The following is a 23,157-nucleotide window of genomic DNA, read 5'->3' as shown; positions in this document are numbered from 1 at the left end:
ATGAAGTTTCTGATGAGGGGGTAGGAGAGGGACAGTTGAGGCTGGGTCTTTCGGGTGCTAGGAGGACTGGTGGGGGGGTCTGAGAAGCTGGGGGTGCTGAGGAGACAGGGGGAGTTCCTGCGGGGGGCGCAGATGGGAGTAATAGAGGGTGGAAAATCTGAGAGGCGAGAGGGTCTGGGATCTGGAAGGGTGATCCTTTGGGAAGCGTGTATGGGAGGTAGCCATTAAAAAATGGGAAAGGAAGTTGAGAAGGAGAGAGAGAAGTGGATTGGAGAATGGGGGGGTTGAGAGGAGGAGAGAGAAGAGAGGATTGGGGGGGCTGAGGGGAAATAGGAGGTTGGGAAACGGAGGGGAGATGGGGCTGAGAGAAAATAGACGGCTGGGAAACGGAGGGGGGACGGGGGGGAAATGGCAGGAGGTTGGGAGAGTGAGTCTGGAAGAGTGGGGATCCCGGGAAGCAGAGGTTCCCTAGACGGGTCAATTTGGGGGTTCTGGATCGGTGCAGGGCTCAGGACAGGGGGAGAAAGCGGGGAATGAGGAGGGGCGAGGGATGGGGGTCAGGGTTGGTAAGGTGGGGGGCAAGCGAATGTCTCCAGAAGTTCCTCTTCTGGTGGAGGCGGGAGGGGGAGTAGGTCTAGAGAGGAGCTTCTGAGGAGGGTTGGTTTGGAGCCCACGTCCCTGCATGGGAAGACTTGGATCCCCTCTCCCCTTCCACTCTCCCTCTGGCTTAAGGCCATGAACATCGCGGCGTAAGCAAGTTGGGACCACTTGCCCTCCCCATGGCAATGGCTCTGGAGTCTCAAAATGAGATTCTCATCCTCACTGCCGTGCGGAGGCCAAGCGACTCCCCCTTCAAGGGCCACGAGGGGCCACTTACGCGTGCTGAGTTGGACCAACCTGGCCTGCACCATGTTTTTCGATGCAAACCCACCCCAATTGGCCAGGATCTTACCCAATGGAGAATCCCTGGGGATGTCTGCTGGGGTGGGACACCCTAGACATGCTGAACAAACACCCATTCTTGGCTCAGCCCCTGCCTACCCTGACAGTTCCCGCGTTTCACCAGGAATTTGTTACCGAGCTTGGGACCTATGCACCCGGGCCTCGCAGGGCCTGCAGCTGAGTGCTGAGTACAGAGTGCTCCTTACTTGGCAATCGGCTGCAGGCCCTGCAAGGCCCGGGTGCATAGGCCCAAAGCCTGCACCCATAGGCCCGGGAGCTTTGGGCCTATGGGTGCAGGCTTTGGACCTATGCACCCGGGCCTCGCAGGGCCTGCAGCTGAGTACAGAGCGCTCCTTACTTGGACGGTACGAAACGGAAATACAAATGAAACAAATGCAACAAATACCGCACACATCTCTAGTTCTGACTACTTGGAGGAAGAGTCCCCAAGAAAACCTAAATGTCCTAAAGGTTGGATTGTGCAGGAGAAGGCCCAATCCACCCAAACCATGTAGGGCTTGAAAGGTCAAATCCAACACTTGTACTTTGCCTAGAAACTAACTGGCAACCAGTGGAGTGACTTTAGGATAGGTGTAATATGCTCACTCCTAGATGTTCCTGTAACTAATCTGGCTGCCGTGTCAATCTGTGGAACTTGATGGCAGTGCTTCAAAAATCTTGATGCCTTCTTTTCCAGATTGGCAGGCACCCTGTCAATTGGCAGCGTCATATACTACGAAGGGAGGAAGCGAACCCTTGCATTTCCCTGCATCACAGCAACTTCAGACACAGATGTGCGTATTTGAATGTTATTTTCGTTGGTTTAATCACTCCGGTCCCCCACTAGAGGACTCTGCTCTGCTACGTGTATGGACGGTATTCCAGTTTGGTTGAGTGGCTCCAATTCTGCAAGAGAGAACTTTGCTCTGGTATGTTATGCATCTGTGTGTAAAGGCTATTTCAATTGGTTAAGTTCCTCCAATTCCCCATGAGACACCTCTCTTCACAAAAAAACTGCCTTCAGTTTCTGCTCTTGTTTACTCAAAGTGCGACCTTTATGGCAAGAGAGAGAGAGTTGAAACAGAATCTCGGAAACATCTGGTAGGTTTGTTTTCTTCTCTTTCCCCCTTCTTCTCCAAAGTTTGGCTTTAGTTGACGACTGTTTTAAATTCCTTTCTTCCATGTTCAGAGCTTCTGCTCTTGTGGGTTTATCAGAAGCCAACAAACAGAAGGAGTTACGCATAAAGAGAATAAAAAGGGACATTTAAGATGTTCTCTTTGTTGCTTTTAAACAGGATAAAAAACGAACTCCTCAACAGTCTTATCTTAGCATGGGGGACTCCCTCCTCCTTAGTGCCACAGTATAATTTTGTAATTCAAAAAGTTTGAGGGGTTGCCAAAGTAGATGGTTTGTATCTTCTATCAGATTACATCCACCATCTAGAAACACTCTACATTGAAAGAAGCTATAAATAATTGTATTATAATTTCAAACAATTTCAATTTCAAATGTAGAGGCTTTAATTAAAAGTCATGCTTTAACTTGGCCCTGGAATGGTGATCATCATCATCATCATCATCTTCTTCTTCTTCTTCTTCTTCTTCTTCTTCTTCTTCTTCTTCTTCTTCTTCTTCTTCTTCTTCTTCTTCTTCTTTTTACCAGCAGACATCTAAAAAACAAAACAAACACAGTACTAATAAAACAACAGCCTGCAAATATGTCAAAGGAAAAATGACATAGAGACAAGGTGGGTGTATCCACACTACATAATTACAGAAATCAAAGCAATAAATTCTTTTAAAAGTATAGGAGGACATAGTGCTTGGGTTGTTGTATCCATGCTACATAATTATAGAAATTTGATGCTTTTTAAATTGCCATGGCTCCATTATATGGAAGTTGGGATTTATAGTTTGGTGATGTACTTAGAATCCTCTGGTAGAATGCTCTGGTTCTGAAATCCAGAATAATCTATCAGGGAATTTTAAGTACCTCGCCAACCTACAAATTTCAGACAATTACACTGATGTCAATCAGCTTTAATTGCTTATTATGACAACATCAATATTACCATTGATATTAATATCGGTAGGCATACTGAATGAATGAGGGAGAGAAGATCACTCATAAGCTGCTCCCTACTTTCTTGGGAAAGGGCGTGATTTATTCGAATTGGTTTAAATAATAATAATAATAATAATAATAATAATAATAATACACTATTTATATTCCGCTTTATCTCCTCGGAGGGACTCAGAGCTGATTACAGAATACATATAAGGCAAACATTCAGTGCCTTTTAATACAGTTAACAACAGTTACATACAATACACAAACAAAGGTATGGTCTCCCCTTTCATCTCCAGCGTCTGGAGGCGATGCTCAACTCTGGACATGGGGAGGTGCTCTTGTTCCATTTTTCCATGCTGAAGAGCCTTGTTGTCTGCCGACATCTGCAATCATGTTTTGCTGCCATGTCTGCATGGGGCTCCTTTTTCCCTTTTCCACCAAGGCGGTACCTATTGATCTACTCGCATTGTATGCTTTCAAACTGCTAGGTTGGCAGAAGTTAGGGCTGACAGTAGGAACTCACCCCAACTCATGGCTTCAAATTGCCAGCCCTCCGGTGAGCAGATTCCCTGCAGCTAGTGTTTACACTGCTGTGCTACCACGGACCCCAGGCCTAAAGGTCTTGATTTAGTATCTTCTTCTTGATAAGATATGCATCCCATTATCAATATATCTGGCCTGCTGGGGTTCATTTTCCCTTACCCAGTCTTAAATATCAAAGGCCATTAACATACAAAGGATATAGCATTCCTGAAACCTTAGCTATGAAAAAAATTCACTTCTTTTATGTAGGGAATAAGAGCAACACTGAAACACATTGTCTCCATCACCATTCATATCCATGTTGGCAACATGATGTTGTCGACCGCGTTTTTTAGGGGATCGGGCCCTTAAGGAGAGACCCGATCCGGTCCTGAGGGAACGGACCTTGGCGAAGCCAAAAGGAGAATATAAGCCGCAATACAACCTGAAGCCTGAAATGAAGAAGGTCCGCCAAGGGTGAAGGAAAATCCGCCAAGGAGTCTTTATTGAGCAATTCAGCTGAAAAGGACGCTAATAGCGATCATTCAATCTACTAGCGTAACATATGTTTCAAATAAAGCCATATTTATACAATGTTTCGGTCTGACAGCCCTTTGAATTTCCCGCCCCGCTCCCCCGCCCATCTGATCGCGGATAGGCTGGGAGGTTGAACGAGGCGGGCTTTCGTTTCCCGCCTTGCTTTGCTGGCCCAATGGGGAGCCGCTTTTTGTCCCCACTCGGGCCAATCAGAGAGGAGGAGGCGGGAGCTATTGAAACAATGAAGTGACCGGACAGGAAATATCAGATTAATCCTGGCCCGGCCGATTTCTAAAGGAATTAATGGCACCCATCAAGGATGTCCGGGGTCCTGTCACGTTCACATATTTTAGATATGCCTTGGGGTGTCAGGGGGAAGTAAAGAAGGGTGGTGATGAGCCGTCATTGACGGGCCCCACAGGGTGCCTTCCTGAGGCGTCCTGGCCTGGGATATGACAATGTTTGCCTTGGGGTCGAATCACCTTTAGGAATTTGGTGACTCAAGCCCTATATTGTCCATGCGATCGGAATGAGATTGGATTAAACTGTGGCAGATTATCCTTTTGTTTTTGGGAAGGGAGGTCTGGATCATGGGGACTAGGGTTCACGTTGGGGTCATAATATTTTCCATTTGATTTCATGATTTGACAATTATATGGGATAGAATGAAAATTAAAATAAAGTTGGAACATAAACCCAGCTGGGAAAAACACATATTTTCCGGGGATCCCAAAGAGTACAAATACATATAGGCAGATAGATAGATTTCATGGAAATAAGGGAGAATCCATAAAAGTGAGTTACATTGCATAAAGGGGAATCATGAATGATATAAACAATTGAAAACATTTGATAAGAACGCGGTTTACAACATCTGGGGAACCCAATATAGAAGTGGAGTTCTAGCAGCATGATTTCACAATTCATGAAGTTAGCCCGACGATCAGAAACTCATACAACAGTGGGTCACGAGGGTGTCCAGGTACATAGAATATGAAAATTCACAGATACATGAGGAAAAAGAGTTCATAAGGAATTCATAGAGATGGCATGGGGAAGGGGCACATGTGGGTTGTAGTCTTTGGAAGTATAAGATTTCATAAGTCCAGGGATAGGTCTGGGGAAGAGTGTTCTTCTCCTTCATAAAATTATGAAGGTATGAATGAAACGTGGAGGGCACCCGTCCGGGCACCCCCTGGCAGCTGCAGAGAGGGTGAGGGTACTTGGAGATCCATGTCTCCCCCGCGAGAGAGCAATCTCCCCATCCCCAGTTCACAGAAAGGGGCTAGGGATCTCTTAAAACCATTCCGCGAGTCGCGGGGAGAGGAAAGTCCGGGATAAGGCTGGAAGGAAGCGGTCGGTCCCGTTTGACAATCAGCTGTTGAGGTGCCGAAAACTGGTCCGATTCCGGTTCCGCTGGTTGTCTTCGAGTCAGGAGCCTTAGAAAGGGTTAGGACTAAAAGAGGAGCGTTCTAGGGGTAATTTTGATAGAGATATGAGCCGATTTGTATCGTCCGCCATATTAATCTATGGCGGAGAAACCTCAGCCGGAGTTAAAGGGACGGGAGAGAGAGAGAGATTGCATGCAAAGGAAGGAGTCAGAGAAAGATACAAAATAACCAGATAGAGAGTGTTACTGTTAAAATAAATGCTACTTTTATTGGGGGGATTTGTTACATAGTTCAGGGAAGGGAAAAATGAAGAAAAAAGATCTTTTAATAATAGTCTGCTGCGGTCCCGTTCCGTTCCTTTGGTGAGCGATCTGCGGAACTCTCCGCTGCATTTTCAAATCAATTTGAAAGCCGGGGTGACGGTCATCAATGATGTTGCAATTTATTTATTTATTTATTTACAACATTTATATTCCGCCCTTCTCACCCCGAAGAGGACTCAGGGCGGATCACATTACACATATAGGCAAACATTCAATGCCTTTTAACATAGAACAAAGACAAACAAACATAGGCTCCGAGCGGCCTCGAACTCATGACCTCCTGGTCAGAGTGATTCATTGCAGTTAATTGCAGCTGGCTTGCTCTCCCACCTGCGCCACAGCCCGGGCCCATTTTGTTGCCTCTTGCTTGTATTGTTGCTAGTCTTTACATTAACAATGTTGTCTCTATTTTTATTTGTAGCTTCTCATCTAAAAAAACCCACTGTATCAGAACATTTCCCTAAAATGGGAACTCAAAATCTACATGTAACAAATTAAATGTGAACAGATACATAAAGCCAAAACATTCCACGATGAAATGAAAATAGACCATAACATTAAAAAAACCCTAAAATAAACAAAACCACTACAGAAAATATTTAGAGGCTTATTTATTTATTTCGTGTCAAAAGCATTGCATAACAAATAGAGTCATGACTCTGCAAAGAGCTAGAAACTTCACTGGAATTAGAGGCAGCCAATAGCAACGTGTAACGCCTTCCTTTAGCCTCTAAATCCAATCTAAATCATTGGCTTTAGAGGCTAAAGAAAGGCATTACACATTGCTATTGGCTGCCTCTATTCCAGTGAAGTTTCTAGCTCTTTGCAGAATTATGACTCTACTCTTTGCAGGATTAAGAGCCTGTTGGAGTGCTAATATAAAGGGCAGAAGGCGATATAGAGCAAAAGGCAATTACAATATCATGTAAAAAGGAATTTGCATAATCCTCAACAGCATATAACTGTTACACAATCACAGAAAAGGAACAATTGCTTATATAAGCTATGTAAGATGACAACAACAACATTTTCTCCTCCCTCTGGTCCTCCTCCTCCTTCTACGACCCACCCTTTGTCTCATGCTGGCTTACAAATTGCTTTTAAATGGTGAGACAATTTAAATAAGACAAAGCATACTAAACAATATAATGTGCCAAAACAAGTTTATTATTTTAAAACTTACACACACACACACACACACATATATATAACATTCTTTGGGTTGACTTAATGAGGCCTAAAGCTTTGGTGAATAGCTTTGTTTGATACCATGGGATTCAAGCCAATTATGTACTGGTTTATTCAAGTTCATATGTTTACCAGCATTCTGAAAAATACCGAAACAAGGCAGGCTTTTACATCAAACATGTCGTTTTTATCGTGGCAGGGATTATGCTTGGTTTGCTAAATACAGTAGAGTCTCACTTGTCCAACATAAATGGGCCGGCAGAACATTGGATAAGTGAAAATGTTGCATAATAAGAAGGGATTAAGGAAAAGCCTATTAAATGTCAAATTAAATTATGATTTTACAAATTAAGCACCAAATCGACAGAAAAAGCAGTTCAATACACGGTAATGTTATGTAATAATTACGAATTTCGCACCAAAACATTGCAATGTATTGAAAACATTGACTACAAATACATTGGCTACTAACAAATTGACTACAAATAAAGATAGAATTGCATAAAATGAACTTACAGTAACAACATTTTCAGAAATTAAATCCGTAAAAACTTCAGTCCTTATTGCCTAGAGAAACAGCTGTGGATCCGGGTGGGAGGCCGACTGCGTTGGATAATCCAGAACGTTGGATAAGAGAATGTTGGATAAGTGAGACTCTATTGTAGTTGTATCTTGAATAAACTATATCTTCAATAATGCTTTCTATCAGTATGCCTATCAATGTACTAACAGGCATAGGATTTACCAGATTTGTGATATTAATTCATCTCATGCAGAGGCTTCACTGATCCATGAAACTCAATGGGTGATCTTGGGCTAGTTGCTGTCTCTAGTTATGATCCTTTCAGGCCCCTTCTACACTGCCATATAAAATCCAGATTATCTGCTTTGAACTGGATTATATGGCAGCATAGACTCACATAATCCAGTTAATGTGGATAATCTGCTTTGAAAATCTGGATTATAGAGCAGTGTAGAAGGTGCCCCAGAATAATGCCATTAAGAGCTAGCTGAGATACCATATCCATGGTCTCTGAACCCATGGAGTCAACCAACCACAGCTTAAAAATATTTGGGGAAAAAAATCTGAAAAAGCAATCCTTGCTTTTGCCACATGCTTTTGCACAACCTGTTGCACCTTCTAGCCATTACAAAGAACTTCAGATTTTCTTGAGCACCCATTGGAGTTGTTTGCCATTTTATATATGGAAACATTCATAGATATGGTTATCCATGGGAGGCCTTGGAACCCAACCTGGGGGGTATCAGGAGCACACTGTAATCAATATTTTAATATGTTAAACTTCCTCTCCTGTCATTAGTATTTCCTTCAGATTCTTGGACTTCTTTGCTGAGAACATCAGCTTAGTATCTTCTCTGTGTCTTCGGCATCAAAGGCAGATAGATAGATTTATTTACCGGTAACTTTTCTGCGATCTCTTTACTCTTCTTTTATTGTTAAATCTGTTGCCACAGTGACACAACAGATTCCATGAACAGACTTCTGCTTTTAATGTACATTCTGGTACTTAAATGAGTGAACTTGTAGATTCCTAGAGATGTATTATCTCAGTTTTTTTTTTAAACAAAAAAAAGGTTTTCCCACTTTCACAGGGATCCTGCAGCTCCTAACCTTAGCCAATGTGGAAGGCTGACTGTATTTTGCTACAAAACTGATCCCATGCTAGCCACAAAATGACGCTGAAGTCTTTGACTTTCTCTCACCTAATTTGAAAGGCTGCTTTGTTGCTTGTTGTTGTTTTTAAATATCTGAAATATATTCAATGTGAGTAGGAAAGAGAGGGAGAAGTGGAACCAACGCTGAGAAAGGCAAAAAGAAATTGGCGGAAGAGCATCTAACCTCTTTCTTTCAACCTCTCCCATTGCAGGTTGGAAAGAGTCAAATAGAAAGAGAAGTCTGGAGAATAGTGTGAGTATATTTGATTGTACCTTTGGAGATGGCAACGGCACCCCCCTGGGCCTCTTTCACCTCCCTTTATTAGAAGCCTATGGCGAATTGTGTTTGAATATTGTGAAGGTACTTTGTGAAAGGTACTTCTTTCTCAAGAATTAGCCAGTAGCATATTAAATTAAGTACGCTATTTAGTAAAGACTATGACCCTAATGGCGCTACATGCAGTCATGCCGGCCACATGACCTTGGAGGTGTCTATGGACAATGCTGGCTCTTTGGCTTAGAAATGGAGATGAGCACCAACCCCCAGAATCGGTCACAACTGGATTTAACATCAGGGGAAACCTTTACCTTTATTATGACACCTTATTATCTCTCTGTGACATCTGTGTGCAAAACTGACCCCATTCTAGCCCCAAATGTAGGCTGAATTCCTTGACTTCTTTTCTCATAATAAGTTTATGCAACACCTGATGCATAAGAAATAAACATGTTGAAAACTGCTATGTGCTCCTATGGCGGATGCCCAGCATCAAATATGAATTGTTTGTTGTTTTGAATATTTGAAGTATATGAAAGAGGTGTGAGTAGGGAAAAGAGGGAGGAGTAGAGCCAGCAGTGAGAAAAGCAAAAAGACATTGGAGAAAGAAAATCTAACCTTCTTCTTTCAGCTTCACCCATCTCAGGTTGAAAAGAGTCAAAGAGAAAGAGAAGTCTAGAGAATGGAAGGAGTGTGGGTATATTTGATTGCTCTCCTGGTGATTCTTCTGATCCTGTACCTTTGGAGACAACAACGATCACTCCGGACTTACCCCCCTGGGCCTCTTCCACTTCCTTTCATTGGAGGTCTATGGCGAATTGTGTTTCGATATCGTGAGGATACTCTGATAAAGGTACTTCTTTTTCAAGAATTCACCAGTCGCATATTAAGCTATGTAAAATAATTAGCAAAGTCAATGACACCGTATTATCCCTCTGTGATGTCTTTGTGCAAACATGCTATATGTTAAAAAAATAACCTTGAATGAACCTCTAGTTCGACGTTTCTCAACCTGGGGGGTTGGGACCCTGTGGGGAGTCATGAAGGGGGTTTCAGAGGGGTCACCAAAGACCATCAGAAAACACATATTTCTGATGGTCTTAGGAACCCAAACCCCTCCAGTATATTCTGTTGGTCAGGGGGGTTCTGTGCTGGAAGTTTGGCCCAATTCTATCGTTGGTGGGGTTCAAGGGACTCTTTGATTGTAGGTGAACTATAAATCCCAGCAACTACAATTCCCAAATGTCGAGGTGTATTTTTCCCAAACTCCACAAATGCTCATATTTGGGTATCTTGAGTATTCATGCCAAATTTGATCCAGATCCATCATCGTTTGGAATCCATAGTGCTCTCTGGATGTAGGTGAACTGCAACTCCAAAACTCAAGGTCAATGCCCATCAAACACTTCCAGTGTTTTCTGTTGGTCATGGGAGTTCTGTGTGCCAAGTTTGGTTCAAGTCCATCATTGGTGGAGTTCAGAGTGCTCTTTGATTGTAGGTTAACTATAAATCCCAGCAACTACAATTCCCAAATGACAAAATCAATCTCCCCCCAACCCCACCAGTATCCAAATGTGGCAGTATTGGGTATTTGTGCCAAATTTGTGCCACGTTTACATCCTGCATATTGTCAGAGTAATGCGCGCAGCGTAGCAGCAGATGAATGACGTCAGTTGAGCGCAGAACGAAGGAACATCAGAGACGATGTTAAAAATATTTACAAAGTTTTACTTGACAAGACAAACAGACTTGCAGACAATGGACATAAGACTTTCAATCTAGACAAACAGCACAGATCTTCTCAGCAGGCAGAATAGATTTCATCTGATGCAATCAGCAATATACAAACACACTTGAGTCTGGACACTCCTATCTGGCTCCAGCCACATATCCAAGGTCAATACAGCTTCTTACCAAATTAATTCTTTACACACTATAGCATTTCCTGGATGATGCAATACATGCTAGACACAAATTTCATTTAAACACTACCAATACACAAATCCTACATTAACACATATCAGATATTTACATTACAATTCATAAAAATTCATAACAGGAGCAAAATTGCAGTTATTTATTTATTATTTATTTTTCCCCATCATTTCTATCTCGCCCTTCTCACCCACTCAGGGCGGCTTACAAAACTGGCAGAATTCAACGCCAATACACAACAATACAAAAGAATAAAAACATAAGCAGTTAAATACAGATTTAATGAAGTAGCAACGAAAAATGTTTTATGGTTAGGGGTCATCACAACTCAAAGGACTGTATTAAAGGGGCTGTCTAAGGATCCTTCTGCACTGCCATATAATCCAGAATATCAAGGCAGATAATCCACATCAATCTGTTTTGAACTGGATTATATGAGTCTACACTGCCATATAATCCAGTTCAAAGCAGATAATTTGGATTTTATATGGCAATGTAGAAGGGACCTTAATCATAACAAGGATGGAGACTGGAGAAAGAAAGAAAAAAAATGCCCCCGATGCACATTTTGGGAGAAATCTCTCAGTAGTCTAAAGAACGGTCAAAATGCTTTTGGGTGGCTGCTAATGGAGAAAAATCATCTGAATGTACCAAGAATTTACAATTATTTTTATTTTGATTATTCATGGCCTTGTATCCAATCTATCTTTTGAAAAATATCCCTGATTTCCCTTTCTCCTTCCATTTATTCCATGCCAACATTTCAGAAAACGATTCTCACCTATTTTCATAGATTACACTGCCCAACACACATTTTGGTGCATCAAATGTTAGCCCTGTTTCTGTATATCTTTGACCTTCTGATTCCAAAAATGGCACCAGTTTTCCCTTCTCTTCTGAGCCCTGCCACATGCACAATGGATGACATTCTCACCCTAACACCAGAGGCAATCCAAGTGGCCAGCTTCTGGTCAAAGGAAATATAGTATAAGGGCAAGTGTTTAACTTTATTTGTTTTTTAAAAATACATTATACCTGTACCCTCAATTTGCTTCTGACACAATAAATAAACCAGTTTTCCCCTATCAGCTCCTGTTTTTGAGATACAGAACATATGCCATCTGTCATCTTTGCCTATAGAAAACCATGATAACCATATCTAAGAAACTAGAGGTGAACTCATAAAGAAGTTTAGGAGAGGTATTGTTTTGGGAACATGAAGAAGAGTAGAGAAGACCTCAACAGCAATCTGAGAGGGTATAGAAAACTGGAAAACAGGAGGCCAGAGATGGGTAGAAGCTGCAAAAATAAGGACTCGAGGAAAGCTGGTGTTCACATGTTAATCTAAAATAATTCGATTCATGTAGTGAAACATTTCTTTCTTCTATTTTGTACCCAATGGCAGCTGGCCAAACAATACGGAAACATTTATACCCTATGGGTGGCAAATTTACCTGTAGTGGTATTGTCTGGATTCCATGCCGTCAAAGAAGGACTGGTCAACCACTTGGAAGAATTATCCGACAGGCCACTGACTCCTTTCTTTAGAGTAATAGGACGAGAAAAGGGTAAGTTATGAAGAGGATACATGAGACCTTTCTTTAGGGAAAATAGACAAGGAGGAAGGATTACAGTGTTTCCTCACTTATCGCGAGGGTTAGATTCCAGGACCACCTGTAATAAGTGAAAATTCGTGAAGTAGGGACGCTATATTTATTTTAATATTTATACATTATTTTAGTAGTTATGCACTATTTTAAGTCTTTATCAACCAATTGTGTGTTGATAAATCGCCTCGTTCTCCTCCCGTTGCCGCTTGGGCTCCTTTTCTCTCCCTTCGGTTTCTCTTTCCTCCCTTCCTTAGGCTGTAAATTGTAATTTTTTATGATTTATAATAGCCTTTTAGAGTTTATTGAAATACAGCAAAATAGCAAATCTGCAAAAAGTGAACTGCGGAATAGGGAGGGAACACTGCACTCTGTGAAAGCTTTAGCGTCTCAGGATAGGGTCCTGCCACTGTGCTTTTTTCTCCTTTCCTTCCACTCATTTAACACTAAGGGTGTGAGCTCTGGAAATACCAACCGTAATGTACTTGCCAGCTTTCTCCCTTGGCACCAGGACTGCCACACAGGCTGGATCTACACTGTAGAAGTAATGCAGTTTGACACTGCTTTGACTGCCATGGCTCATTGCTGTGGAATCATGGAATGTGTGGTTTGGTGAGTTTCATAAAATCTCCAACTTCACCAAACTACAAAGTCCAATAAACTTTAATTTCCGTATGTTAACATGTCATGAGATAGTCCCAAAAAATCTAACATAGCACCTTCTTAATACTAGTTTATATTTAAGATAATAAACATCTTAAGATCTAGTTCAGTGAGTTAAACCACTAGCTGCAGGAAATCTGCTGACCAGAGGGTTGGCGGTTCGAAGCCGCAAGTTGGGGTGAGCTCCTGCTGTTAGTCCTAGCTTCTGCTAACCTAGTAGTTTGAAAGCATGCAATGCGAGTAGATTAATAGGTATCACCTTGGCGGGAAGGTAAAAAGGTTTTCTCATGCAGACATGCAAGCATGCTGGCAACACAATCGGAGATGTCTATGGACAACAAGGCTCCTTAGCTTGGAGAAGGAACAACAGCACCTCCCCATGGCCTGAGTTGAGCATTGCCTCCGGATGCCGGAGATGAAAAAAGGGGAGGCCTTTAACCTTTGTCTATGTATTATATGTTGTTGTTCACTGTGTAAAAGGCACTGAATGTTTGCCTTATATATGTATACGTTAATCCTCTCTGAGTTCCTCCAGGGAGATAAAGTGGAATATAAATAAAAGTGTATCATTATCATTATCATCATTATCATAATTATTATCATTATCATTATTATTAAACCTCTTGGGAATAAATGCCTACAAGTAATCACATAAATAAAATCATATAAATAAAAGTGTATCATTATCATTATAATTATTATCATTATCATTATTAAACCTCTTGGGAATAAATGCCTACAAGTAATCACATTGATTAAAATGATAGGACAAATACTTAATCCCATTTAAGGTAGACTGGAAAGGAATCTTTAAAAACAGCCAAAGGGAGGAATCATATCTACCATAGAGTTGTCTTTGCAGAATTTGTTCAGAAGGTTTTTATCTTTGCCTTCCTTTGAGGCTAAGAGAATGTGACTTGCCCACGGTCACTCAGTGTATCCCAAAAGCCAAGCAGGGATTCAAACCCTGGTCTTCAGTTGTCATCTTCCAACACTCAGAATATTATACCATACTGATAGTGACACCTCTCTATGTTTCACCATCATAATAAGCAGAAACTTGTCAGAGTAATTTATGCAGCAGTAGCAGCAGTTGGATGGAGTCAGAGGAATGGAGAACAAAGAGACATCAGAGATGATGGTAAAACTATATACAAAGTTTTACTGTACAAGACAAACAGACTTGCAGACAATGGACACAGGACTCTCACTCTAGGCAGACAGAACAGAACTCAACTGATGCAATCAGCAATGCACGCACACTTGTGTCTGGACACTCCCCAGTTCCAGCCACACATCAAGGTCAACACAGCTTCTCAGCAATTAACTCTTTCCAGACTATAGTACACTCTGGATGATGCAATCAGTATGCAATACAAGCAAGACACAAATTACATTTAAACACTACCAATACACAAATCCCACATTAACAAAACTGGTTCTGTATCAAGTCAGCAAAGGACACTGTTGGTATTGAATGCATATCCAATTTATGGGCACATTTGCATATTCTGTAGTAAAGGTTACCTTGTTTAGACTAGCAACTTAATTGTTTTGCATGAATTTTTTACCTAATAACTACATTTTGATGTCTGCAGGTGTTGCGCTTTCAAATGGTCACACATGGAAGCAGCAGAGACGGTTTGGGCTACATTCACTGCGGAAACTGGGATTGGGGAAAAAAAGCATGGAAAGGCAAATAGAAGCAGAAGCCCAGCAACTTGTAGAGATATTTGCACGTGAAAAAGGTATGCAGATCCGTAGCCAGAAAAAAGATTCGAGAGGGGTTGAAACATTTTTTTAGTGAATCATGAAGCGTAGATCCATAACACAAAATAATTTAAATTATATTATTTATTCTATATTTGTATATAGACTTAAAACACATTTCTATTTTAGTTACAAAGTTTCAAGTCTAAAAAAAACCTGAAAATGACACTTAAATGGTAATTTTGTGGTTACAAAAGAATACCTCAATGTCTGTTGGAAACACTTGAAACCTGTGTTAAAACACTTTGGCAGAAATCAGGCTCCATGGATAAACTTTGGCGGACAATCAAGAGTCCAGTCAGTCTTGCTTGCCCAATTGTGCTTCTTATGTAGGTTTCCAAATGTTTAAGAGTTGAAAACGACCTTTCATTTGTAGCTGTTGACACTGGTAATGTTGCGGAAATCGGAAGAAGTTTCTTCACATTCGGAAAAGACTGTCCATCACAGACAAGATATGTTTCCAGTGCATTTGATGGTTTTTCTGCAGGTGCAATCTTTTTTCATTTTCTATACCACAGGTCACATTCTTCTATCAGTGTTTCAGTATCTTGAACATATTCATTCTAAAGTTCTGTACACTTGTTCAAGTTGAATTTGAAATGGCCACAATTAATAGGGAGGAACACGTGCAGTTCCTCAACTACTTCCCTGTGCCTTGTAAACTTTTCTGGAGGCTGACTGCAGCAAATATCCAGAAATGGGATGTACACATTTAGCCTATAATATTCCATTGGTGTTTGTGAAATTGCCTGCATGTTGCTTTTACAAGGCTGCCTTGAACAGATGCAAGGAATCCATCACAGATTCTATGTAAATCTCCCAGTTTTTTCTAAGAAACTGTTGACATATTGCTGACCACAGAAAATGTCCATATCTACTCTTTGTAATGTTTTGCTAAGCTGAAGAGATGATGACAAAAGCTTTCTTAGGTTACTACAAATTCAGCATTCAGAACAACTAAAAGAAAGTATTCCGCTTGGGAAGAAGTCTCATTGTTGTATAGAAGACTCTCTTTTAGTGCTTCAAGTGTTCCCACCACCACACTGTACAGTTCAACAAAACTGCATCATGCCGCTCAACCCAATGCAGCAACAGGGTTTTTGCTCTTGATTCAGGGAAACAGCCTTTTATATTTTTCTTCAGCCATTCTATTTTGATGGGCCATTGTATGGTCTGTTCTGAAGATGAATTTTACATATTTCAATTAATTTGTAATGCAATAGTAAACTCATGGAGATGCCAACAATTTCTCTTCACCCAAAGAAAGAACAACTCCTACTATTAGCCTAAGGCATTGAATTCATATTAACAGAACTTTATTTACAGGGCAACCATTCAATCCTTCAATGGCCATCACAAATTCCGTCTCCAATGTGATATGTGCTGTGACATTTGGACAACGATTTTCTCTTGAAGATGAAAACTTCAAGAAATTAATTGAAGCCCTTGATCTTGCTTTAATAGCCATAGGAAGCTTCTCTCATGCAGTAAGTGAGCTTTTTTCTTACCCATTAAGTTAGGACCCTTCCAGACATAGCTAAATCCCTGGAGGAATTCCTAGGATTTAGTCCCCACTCCCAACTAAATCCATGGTCTTTCCTTTTGGGGATGGCTTCAGGCCATCCCAGATCAACTCTTCCCCAATCTTAGCGAAATAAGCAAAGGACATATTTGATCCCTGGTTGATGCTTATTGCACAGCAAAGTACCATAACCATTTCACACGGGTCTTCTGCTATTGTTAGTTTAAATCACTGTAGAGAAGGCACGGGCAAACTTCGGCTCTCCAGATGTTTTGGACTTCAACTCCCACAGTTGTACAAGTTGAAGTCAAAAACAGCTGGAAGGCCAAAGTTTTCCCATGTCTGGTGTAGAGCCACTGACTCAACTGCATTTACCTATGTGTCAATTCACCACACAATTGATTAAATGAGTCTGATCCAATTGTGACTAGCCAAAGGAATCTCAGTCATACAATTGTGCATTCGTGGAAGGTGTCAAAATATTTCTTGCTGCCTTCAATGTACCACTGCATTCGCTTGGACTAGAGAAACATCATTGTGCATTATGGATTGTAGGCATATTGATAAGAGAAACAATTGGTTGTGCAGCATTGGTATTCAATGGAAGGGCAGCACAGTGCAACCCCCTGTGTAACTACATTTTTCTAGATTTATACTACAGGTTGAACATACAGGCTGGATCCCACTTTTGTCTTCCCTATAGCTTTATGAAGTAATGCCATGGCTTATGAAAAATATTCCCGGACTTCACAGGAAGGCATTTTATGCCTCAAAGATGATCTTTTCATTAGCAAAGACGAAAATAGAGAAACACAAGGAGGACAACTCCTGCCATGACCCACAGGACTTCATTGATTTCTATCTACTTCAAATGGAGAGAGTAAGCTTTGTATCAGGGATTTTCCAGAAAGGAGGGGGGGGGAGTGTCTAAGGCCCCTTCCACACAATTGTATAAAATCCACATTGAACTGGATTATATGGCAGTGTGGACTCAGATAACCCAGTTCAAAGCACATATTGTGGATTATCTGCATTGATATTCCAGGTTATATGGCTGTGTGGAAGGGCCCTGAGAGTTTCCCATTTTTCTTGTTTAGATTTTTACCTGCATATCCAAATCCTTTTTTTGAAATATCCTTATTCCTGCCCCTTACGTTATTTCTCCTCCCTATCTTGGTGCTCATATGTCACATCTAGAATGAGACATTTCAGAAATTGATTTTTTTAAATAATTTCCACTTTATTATTCAGAATTTATATAGAGTGTGTCCTAAAAGCAATAGCTACCAATTATCTCAGCTAATTCTGATAATGTAGAATCACAACAGGAAATCATGGGTTAATTTAAACTGATCTAGAGAGTAAGAATGAAAAATTGTTGCTAACGCCAGGAAGCCCCAGAAACATTTCAAGTTGCAGAAAATGTCATGTGGGTCTTTAAAATGAAATTGATTTGTGCAGAAACCAAAACTTGGGACTTTCAGAGAATATTATTTCTAATCTGGGGGGAATCTGAGAGTGCTGTCCATTCATTCTATTACAAATTGAGCATTTCTTGTCTGGAAATTTGAAATCCAAAGCGTCCCAAAGTCTAAAAATATCCAGATTTTCTGCTAAAACAATGTGTGGCTACAGAAGTAAAGAAAGCTATGAAGGCATGCCTTTAATTCATTAAAAATTAAAATATCACCTTTTTGTGTTTATTTTCAGAGCAAGAACGATCCTGACTCTACGTATGATGAAGAAAACCTGGCTCAGTATATTCAAGACTTATTTATTACTGGAACAGAAACAACTGCCACTGTCTTGAAATGGGCAATCCTCCTTTTGGCAAATTATCCAGATATACAGGGTAAGAGAGATCTACCGTGTTTCCCCTAAAATAAGACCTAGCAGGGGTTTGGGGGGATTGCCAAATATAAGGCCTCTCCTGAAAGTAAGACCTAGCAACTAAGGCTGCAGCAGAGTTCCATTGGGAAACATGGCTGCAGGGCAGAAGCAGCACTCATTCATACACACCGGAGGGAGGGAGGGAGAGAAAGTGCTTGCTGGCCTTGCCTTGCCTGTCCCCGAGCCTCCGTGGCTGCTGCTGCGCTGCCATTTCTTCCTTCCGAGAGAAGGCTCTGTCCTTGCCATGCTCCCTTCGCCCCCAAGGCTTCTGATTGGCTCCTGGAGCCAGGGCAAGGGAGGGTGGGAGGGAAGGAAGGAAGAGGGCTTTCCACTTGTCCTGCTCCTTCTGCTTCTTAAAGGTACAGGACGCATAGGGATTCTCCTCTCATCCTTATTCCTATCCTATGCCATGAAACTTATTATTTTATACTATTATTCTATTACCTAATTATTATCATCATATTCTGTTACTATTATTATATCCCATTATTATATTATCCTATTAATATATTTTATATCATTATATTTTTCTATTATTATTATTATATCATTATATTATTATTCTATTATTATTCTATTATATTTTCATATTATTATATTATTATTCTGTTATTATTATATTCCATTTTATATTATGCTATTAATATATTTTATATCATTCTATTCCATTCTATTATTCTATTATATTATCCTATTATTATATTATTATGCTATTCTGTTATTATATCCCATTATTATATTATCCTATTAATACCATATTATTATCATATTCTGTTATTATTATATCCTATTATTATATTATCTCATTAATATATTGTATATCATTATAATATTATTATATTATCATATTATTATTATAGTATATTATATTATTCATCATTCATGACTACATTGAAACTAGAATATAGAGAAATCAGCGTGGAAACCTTGTGAAACCTAAATTGCAAGAGGTACCATAGATTGTTGTACATGTAAATAATGGTAGTAACAAGAAATTCTTGATAGGATTCATAGTTTGTCTGGTTATGCTGGTTTGTGATGACAACTACTTTACAGTATATAATAAATGTTCATTTTGTTGTTCAACAATAAATGTGAGCTCTTCTTCATGGAAAAATAAGACATCCCCTGAAAATAAGACTTAGTGCATCTTTGGGAGCAAAAATTAATATAAGACCCTGACTTATTTTCGGGGAAACACGGTATGTGCAATGGGAGCAACTCCTCCTTTTTTACCCTTACTGTGTGAATTGTAATGCTGTTAAGATGTAATATCTCTCGAAGAATATGTTACATTTCTGGGAAGAATCATATTCAGCTTGTCGTCTAATAGTTTCTGTTGGTGATGATGGATGTGAGGCGATTAAATTGAGACACTTACAGCCTTCCATCTCAATTCTCCCCTCCGTTTGGCAACTCAGCATTTGCATAGAAGCACAAACAAATAAACACACATAGCTGTCTGCCGATCCTGGTGGTAATTATCTTTTATTTACAGCTATATACACAAAGAGCAGCTGGAGCTGCTTGCACACATGTCTCTCCAACAGCAGGATTAATGGCAACATAATGACCGAAGCTTATCTGTAAACTAGCACCTCCCAAATTCCGTACTCAGTGACGTATGTCTTCTACATACGCACAAATGAAAGCTGCATTTCTGTCACTCTATCCAGTAAATCTTTACTCTGTGCAATTAACCATTTCTACTGGATTGCTTGCCGAGGCACACACATATACATTGAAACAATGAGTTAACATTTCACTACATTAACCATAGTTTCTGGTCTAATACAAATCACACTCACTTTCTAAGAGGCCTAATTTCAGTCCTACTGTCTTTCCAAGATAGAGAGCCTCCTTCATGGCTGCTCACAGGCTTTGCAATTCCCTTCCTAAAGAGATTAGGATGGGAATCTACACTGCAGATTTAAAGCAATTTGACCCCACTTTAACTACCATGCCTCAGGGCAATGAAATTATGGGATTTCTGATTTGGTGAAGCACCAACTATTTTTGTCAGGGAAGCTTAAAGGCCTTACAATACTACAACTCCCGGAGTTCTAATAGGCTTACAGGAATTGACTGCAATAAGACTTTACTGGTCGTGCTTTATTTGTATCACAGCCTTTAATTAATTTTTGAATGGTCTTAATTGTCTGTTTCTCCCTGTCTGTTTTTAATATGATGTCTACAGAACCTGGGGTGGCAATATAAGCCATACAGGGTGGAGGGAGATATGGGGATGGCAGAGTCATATTGTCATTATAGAGGAATGAGAGAAAGGGGTTTAATACCTGTCTCACCTTGCCAGCCCAGGGAACTTGGAGAGGGAGGCAGACCACCCACAAAACCTCACCTTGCTCTTAAGTGATACCAGGTAGGTGAAAAAGAAAACACATATCATAGATTCTATTATCTCCTCCAAGATGAAGGGGCTGACCTGGCATGCTTCACTGAACTGTCACTATAAAGACCACTTTAACCATAGATGATTTACCTAACTTTAAAGCAAATTATGAAGAGCTTGAATTACTTTAAGATTTTCCTGACCTTGGCTCAGTCATTGATCAGACTGGAGACTGCAGTCAAGGCAAAACTAGGATTTGGAAGAGCAGCTGAGAAGGAACTACACATGATTGTGAAGTGTAGAGATATCATTAAATAATAAAGCTAGGATTGTTTACACCATCATATTTCTGTGTGTTGTCGAAGGCTTTCATGGCTGGAATCACAGGGTTGTTGTGTGTTTTTCGGGCTGTATTGCCATGTTCCAGAAGTATGAGAGAATACTTCTGGGACATGGCCATACAGCCCGAAAAACACACAACAACCCCATCATATTTCTCATTTCTATATATGACTGTGAGAACTGGGCAGTGAAAAGAGCTAATTGTTTAACCATGAAAATTAACAAAATCTGGCTACCACTATTAAAAAACTCTAGAATCAGGATAGCAAATAAAGAACAAAACTCTGAAAACAGGGGAATTCCAGACAGGAAACAATCAGGGCCAGTTAACACCTCCCAACAAAGCATTCCTCCAAGCAGGAATCAGCCAGGCCTTGAAGCTGCAAGGCCTTTCAATGCTAATCAAAGTGGCCAATTGCAACATTCACACCTGCCTCAAGCAGACAAGAGTTTTTTTTATCCTTCCCTGAACCTTCCACAGATATATAAACACCCCTTGCCTAGTTTCCAACAGACCTCACAACCTCTGAGGATGCCTGCCATAGATGTGGGCGAAATGTCAGGAGAGAATACTTCTGGAACACAGCTATACAGCCCGGAAAACACACAACAACCCCATCATATATCTCATTTCTATGTATGACTGTGAAAACTGGGCAGTGAAAAGAGCTAATTGTTTAACCATGAAAATGAACAAAATCTGGCTACCAGTATTTTTTTAAAAAAACTCTAGAATCAGGACAGTAAATAAAGAGCAGCACTCTGAAAACAGGGGAAACAATCAGGGCCAGACAGTAAACAATCAGGGCCAGCTAACATCTTCCAACAAAGACAAAACCAGCAATTCAATTGGTGACTTATACATATGTAAGTTCCCTATAGAAACAGTTGAACATTTTTCTGCCAAAGAGTGTTGTTGTCTCACAAAACTACAAATTCCAGGATCCTATAGCATGGAGTCATGGCAGCTAAAGTGGTATCAAACATTTTATAATGTAGATGCAGCCTAAGAAACAACCATGTTTTAAAGATATCTTGTACAACTGAAATATTTACTAACTGAATAAATACATAATAATAAGATAGTGTAATTAGAAATCCAGAGTCTTTGTGGATGGCTTGGGTGTGCTTGGAACCAATTTTTTTTAAAAATTGTGGGCTTTATGTACCTAAAAGACTATACTTTCTCCATTCTGGATTAGAACATGGTACTGGGATTAGGATGAACCAAATTCATATTCCCACTGAGGCGTGAGCCTGACTTTGAAGTAGTTGGAGGAAAGGTTTGATGGAAATGTAGCAAACTGACTGTGACTGAGTGTCATTAACGTGTGTTGCATATATATATATATATATATATATATATATATATATATATATATATATATATCATTGGGTCAAAATATCACCAATGGTTTCTCAAAGTTTTTTTTTGAAACAAAATGTACTATTCAAAATGAAACTTCCATCCATTTCTACAATTTTCCCCAGATAAAGTCTACAAGGAGATAGAAGATGTTTTGGTTTCTTCCTCCATCTGCTATCAAGACCTAAAGAAACTTCCTTATACGAATGCTGTGTTTCATGAGATCCAGCGTTCAAAGTATATCTTGTTAGTTGGGTTCCCAAGACAATCAACCAAAGACATGAACCTGAGAGGCTTTCACATTCCCAAGGTACAGAATGTTGTCATGGCTGCACTTGAACATGTCCTAAGATATATCCCATATATATCTTCCACTGGATGACTTTTTGAGAAATGTGTTCACACATCTTCATAATTCCTTTCCCCCCAATGCCAAGAATGCCATCCTGGCCCTAAACCGGTGCCTGTCATCAGTAATGGACTGGATGAGGGCTAGCAAATTGAGATTAAATCCAGGCAAGACAGAGGTACTCCTGGTTAGTGGTAAGACAGAACAGGGTATAGGGTTACAGCCTGCTAGTGTATTTCTGTTGTTAGATTGAAATGTTATATCAAGTTAAGCTGTTGGGTGTTTGCAACTGTGTGTTTCCGGCAAAGCATTCCAGCAGCACAAGGGTTAAGCACAAGCCTGCTTGATTGATTGTCCACAGGACCAATAGGTCAGGGTTCCTGTTTGAATTGTCTGGCCGGAACTCATGAAATCAGGATGCGGGAGGTGCCAGGT

The 23,157-nt window shown here is 40.4% G+C and overlaps 1 protein-coding gene across 6 annotated transcripts in view; it reads left to right on the top strand.

Moving 5' to 3' along the window:
- The first annotated feature begins 1,798 nt into the window (after window positions 1-1,798).
- LOC100565127 (cytochrome P450 2J6) overlaps window positions 1,799-23,157 on the top strand; it is a 56,680-nt gene continuing 35,321 nt past the window's right edge. The window contains exons 1-10 of one of the 6 annotated variants that reach the window (XM_062976861.1): window positions 1,799-1,871; window positions 8,864-8,904; window positions 9,560-9,781; window positions 12,269-12,431; window positions 14,732-14,881; window positions 15,280-15,390; window positions 16,230-16,390; window positions 17,129-17,305; window positions 18,136-18,277; window positions 22,499-22,683. In XM_062976861.1, the coding sequence (XP_062832931.1) occupies window positions 9,611-9,781; window positions 12,269-12,431; window positions 14,732-14,881; window positions 15,280-15,390; window positions 16,230-16,390; window positions 17,129-17,305; window positions 18,136-18,277; window positions 22,499-22,683 (1,260 nt within the window). In that variant the 5' untranslated portion in view covers window positions 1,799-1,871; window positions 8,864-8,904; window positions 9,560-9,610. Of the gene's footprint in view, window positions 1,872-1,901; window positions 2,044-8,863; window positions 8,905-9,559; window positions 9,782-12,268; window positions 12,432-14,731; window positions 14,882-15,279; window positions 15,391-16,229; window positions 16,391-17,128; window positions 17,306-18,135; window positions 18,278-22,498; window positions 22,684-23,157 lie in introns of those variants that run through there. The other 5 variants (XM_062976860.1, XM_062976862.1, XM_062976865.1 and 2 more) reach the window with 5 other exon arrangements.

The sequence above is a fragment of the Anolis carolinensis genome, chromosome 3 (assembly GCF_035594765.1).
Source record: "Anolis carolinensis isolate JA03-04 chromosome 3, rAnoCar3.1.pri, whole genome shotgun sequence".
Classification (NCBI taxonomy): domain Eukaryota; kingdom Metazoa; phylum Chordata; class Lepidosauria; order Squamata; family Dactyloidae; genus Anolis; species Anolis carolinensis.
This window is presented reverse-complemented; position numbering and strand designations above follow the sequence as displayed.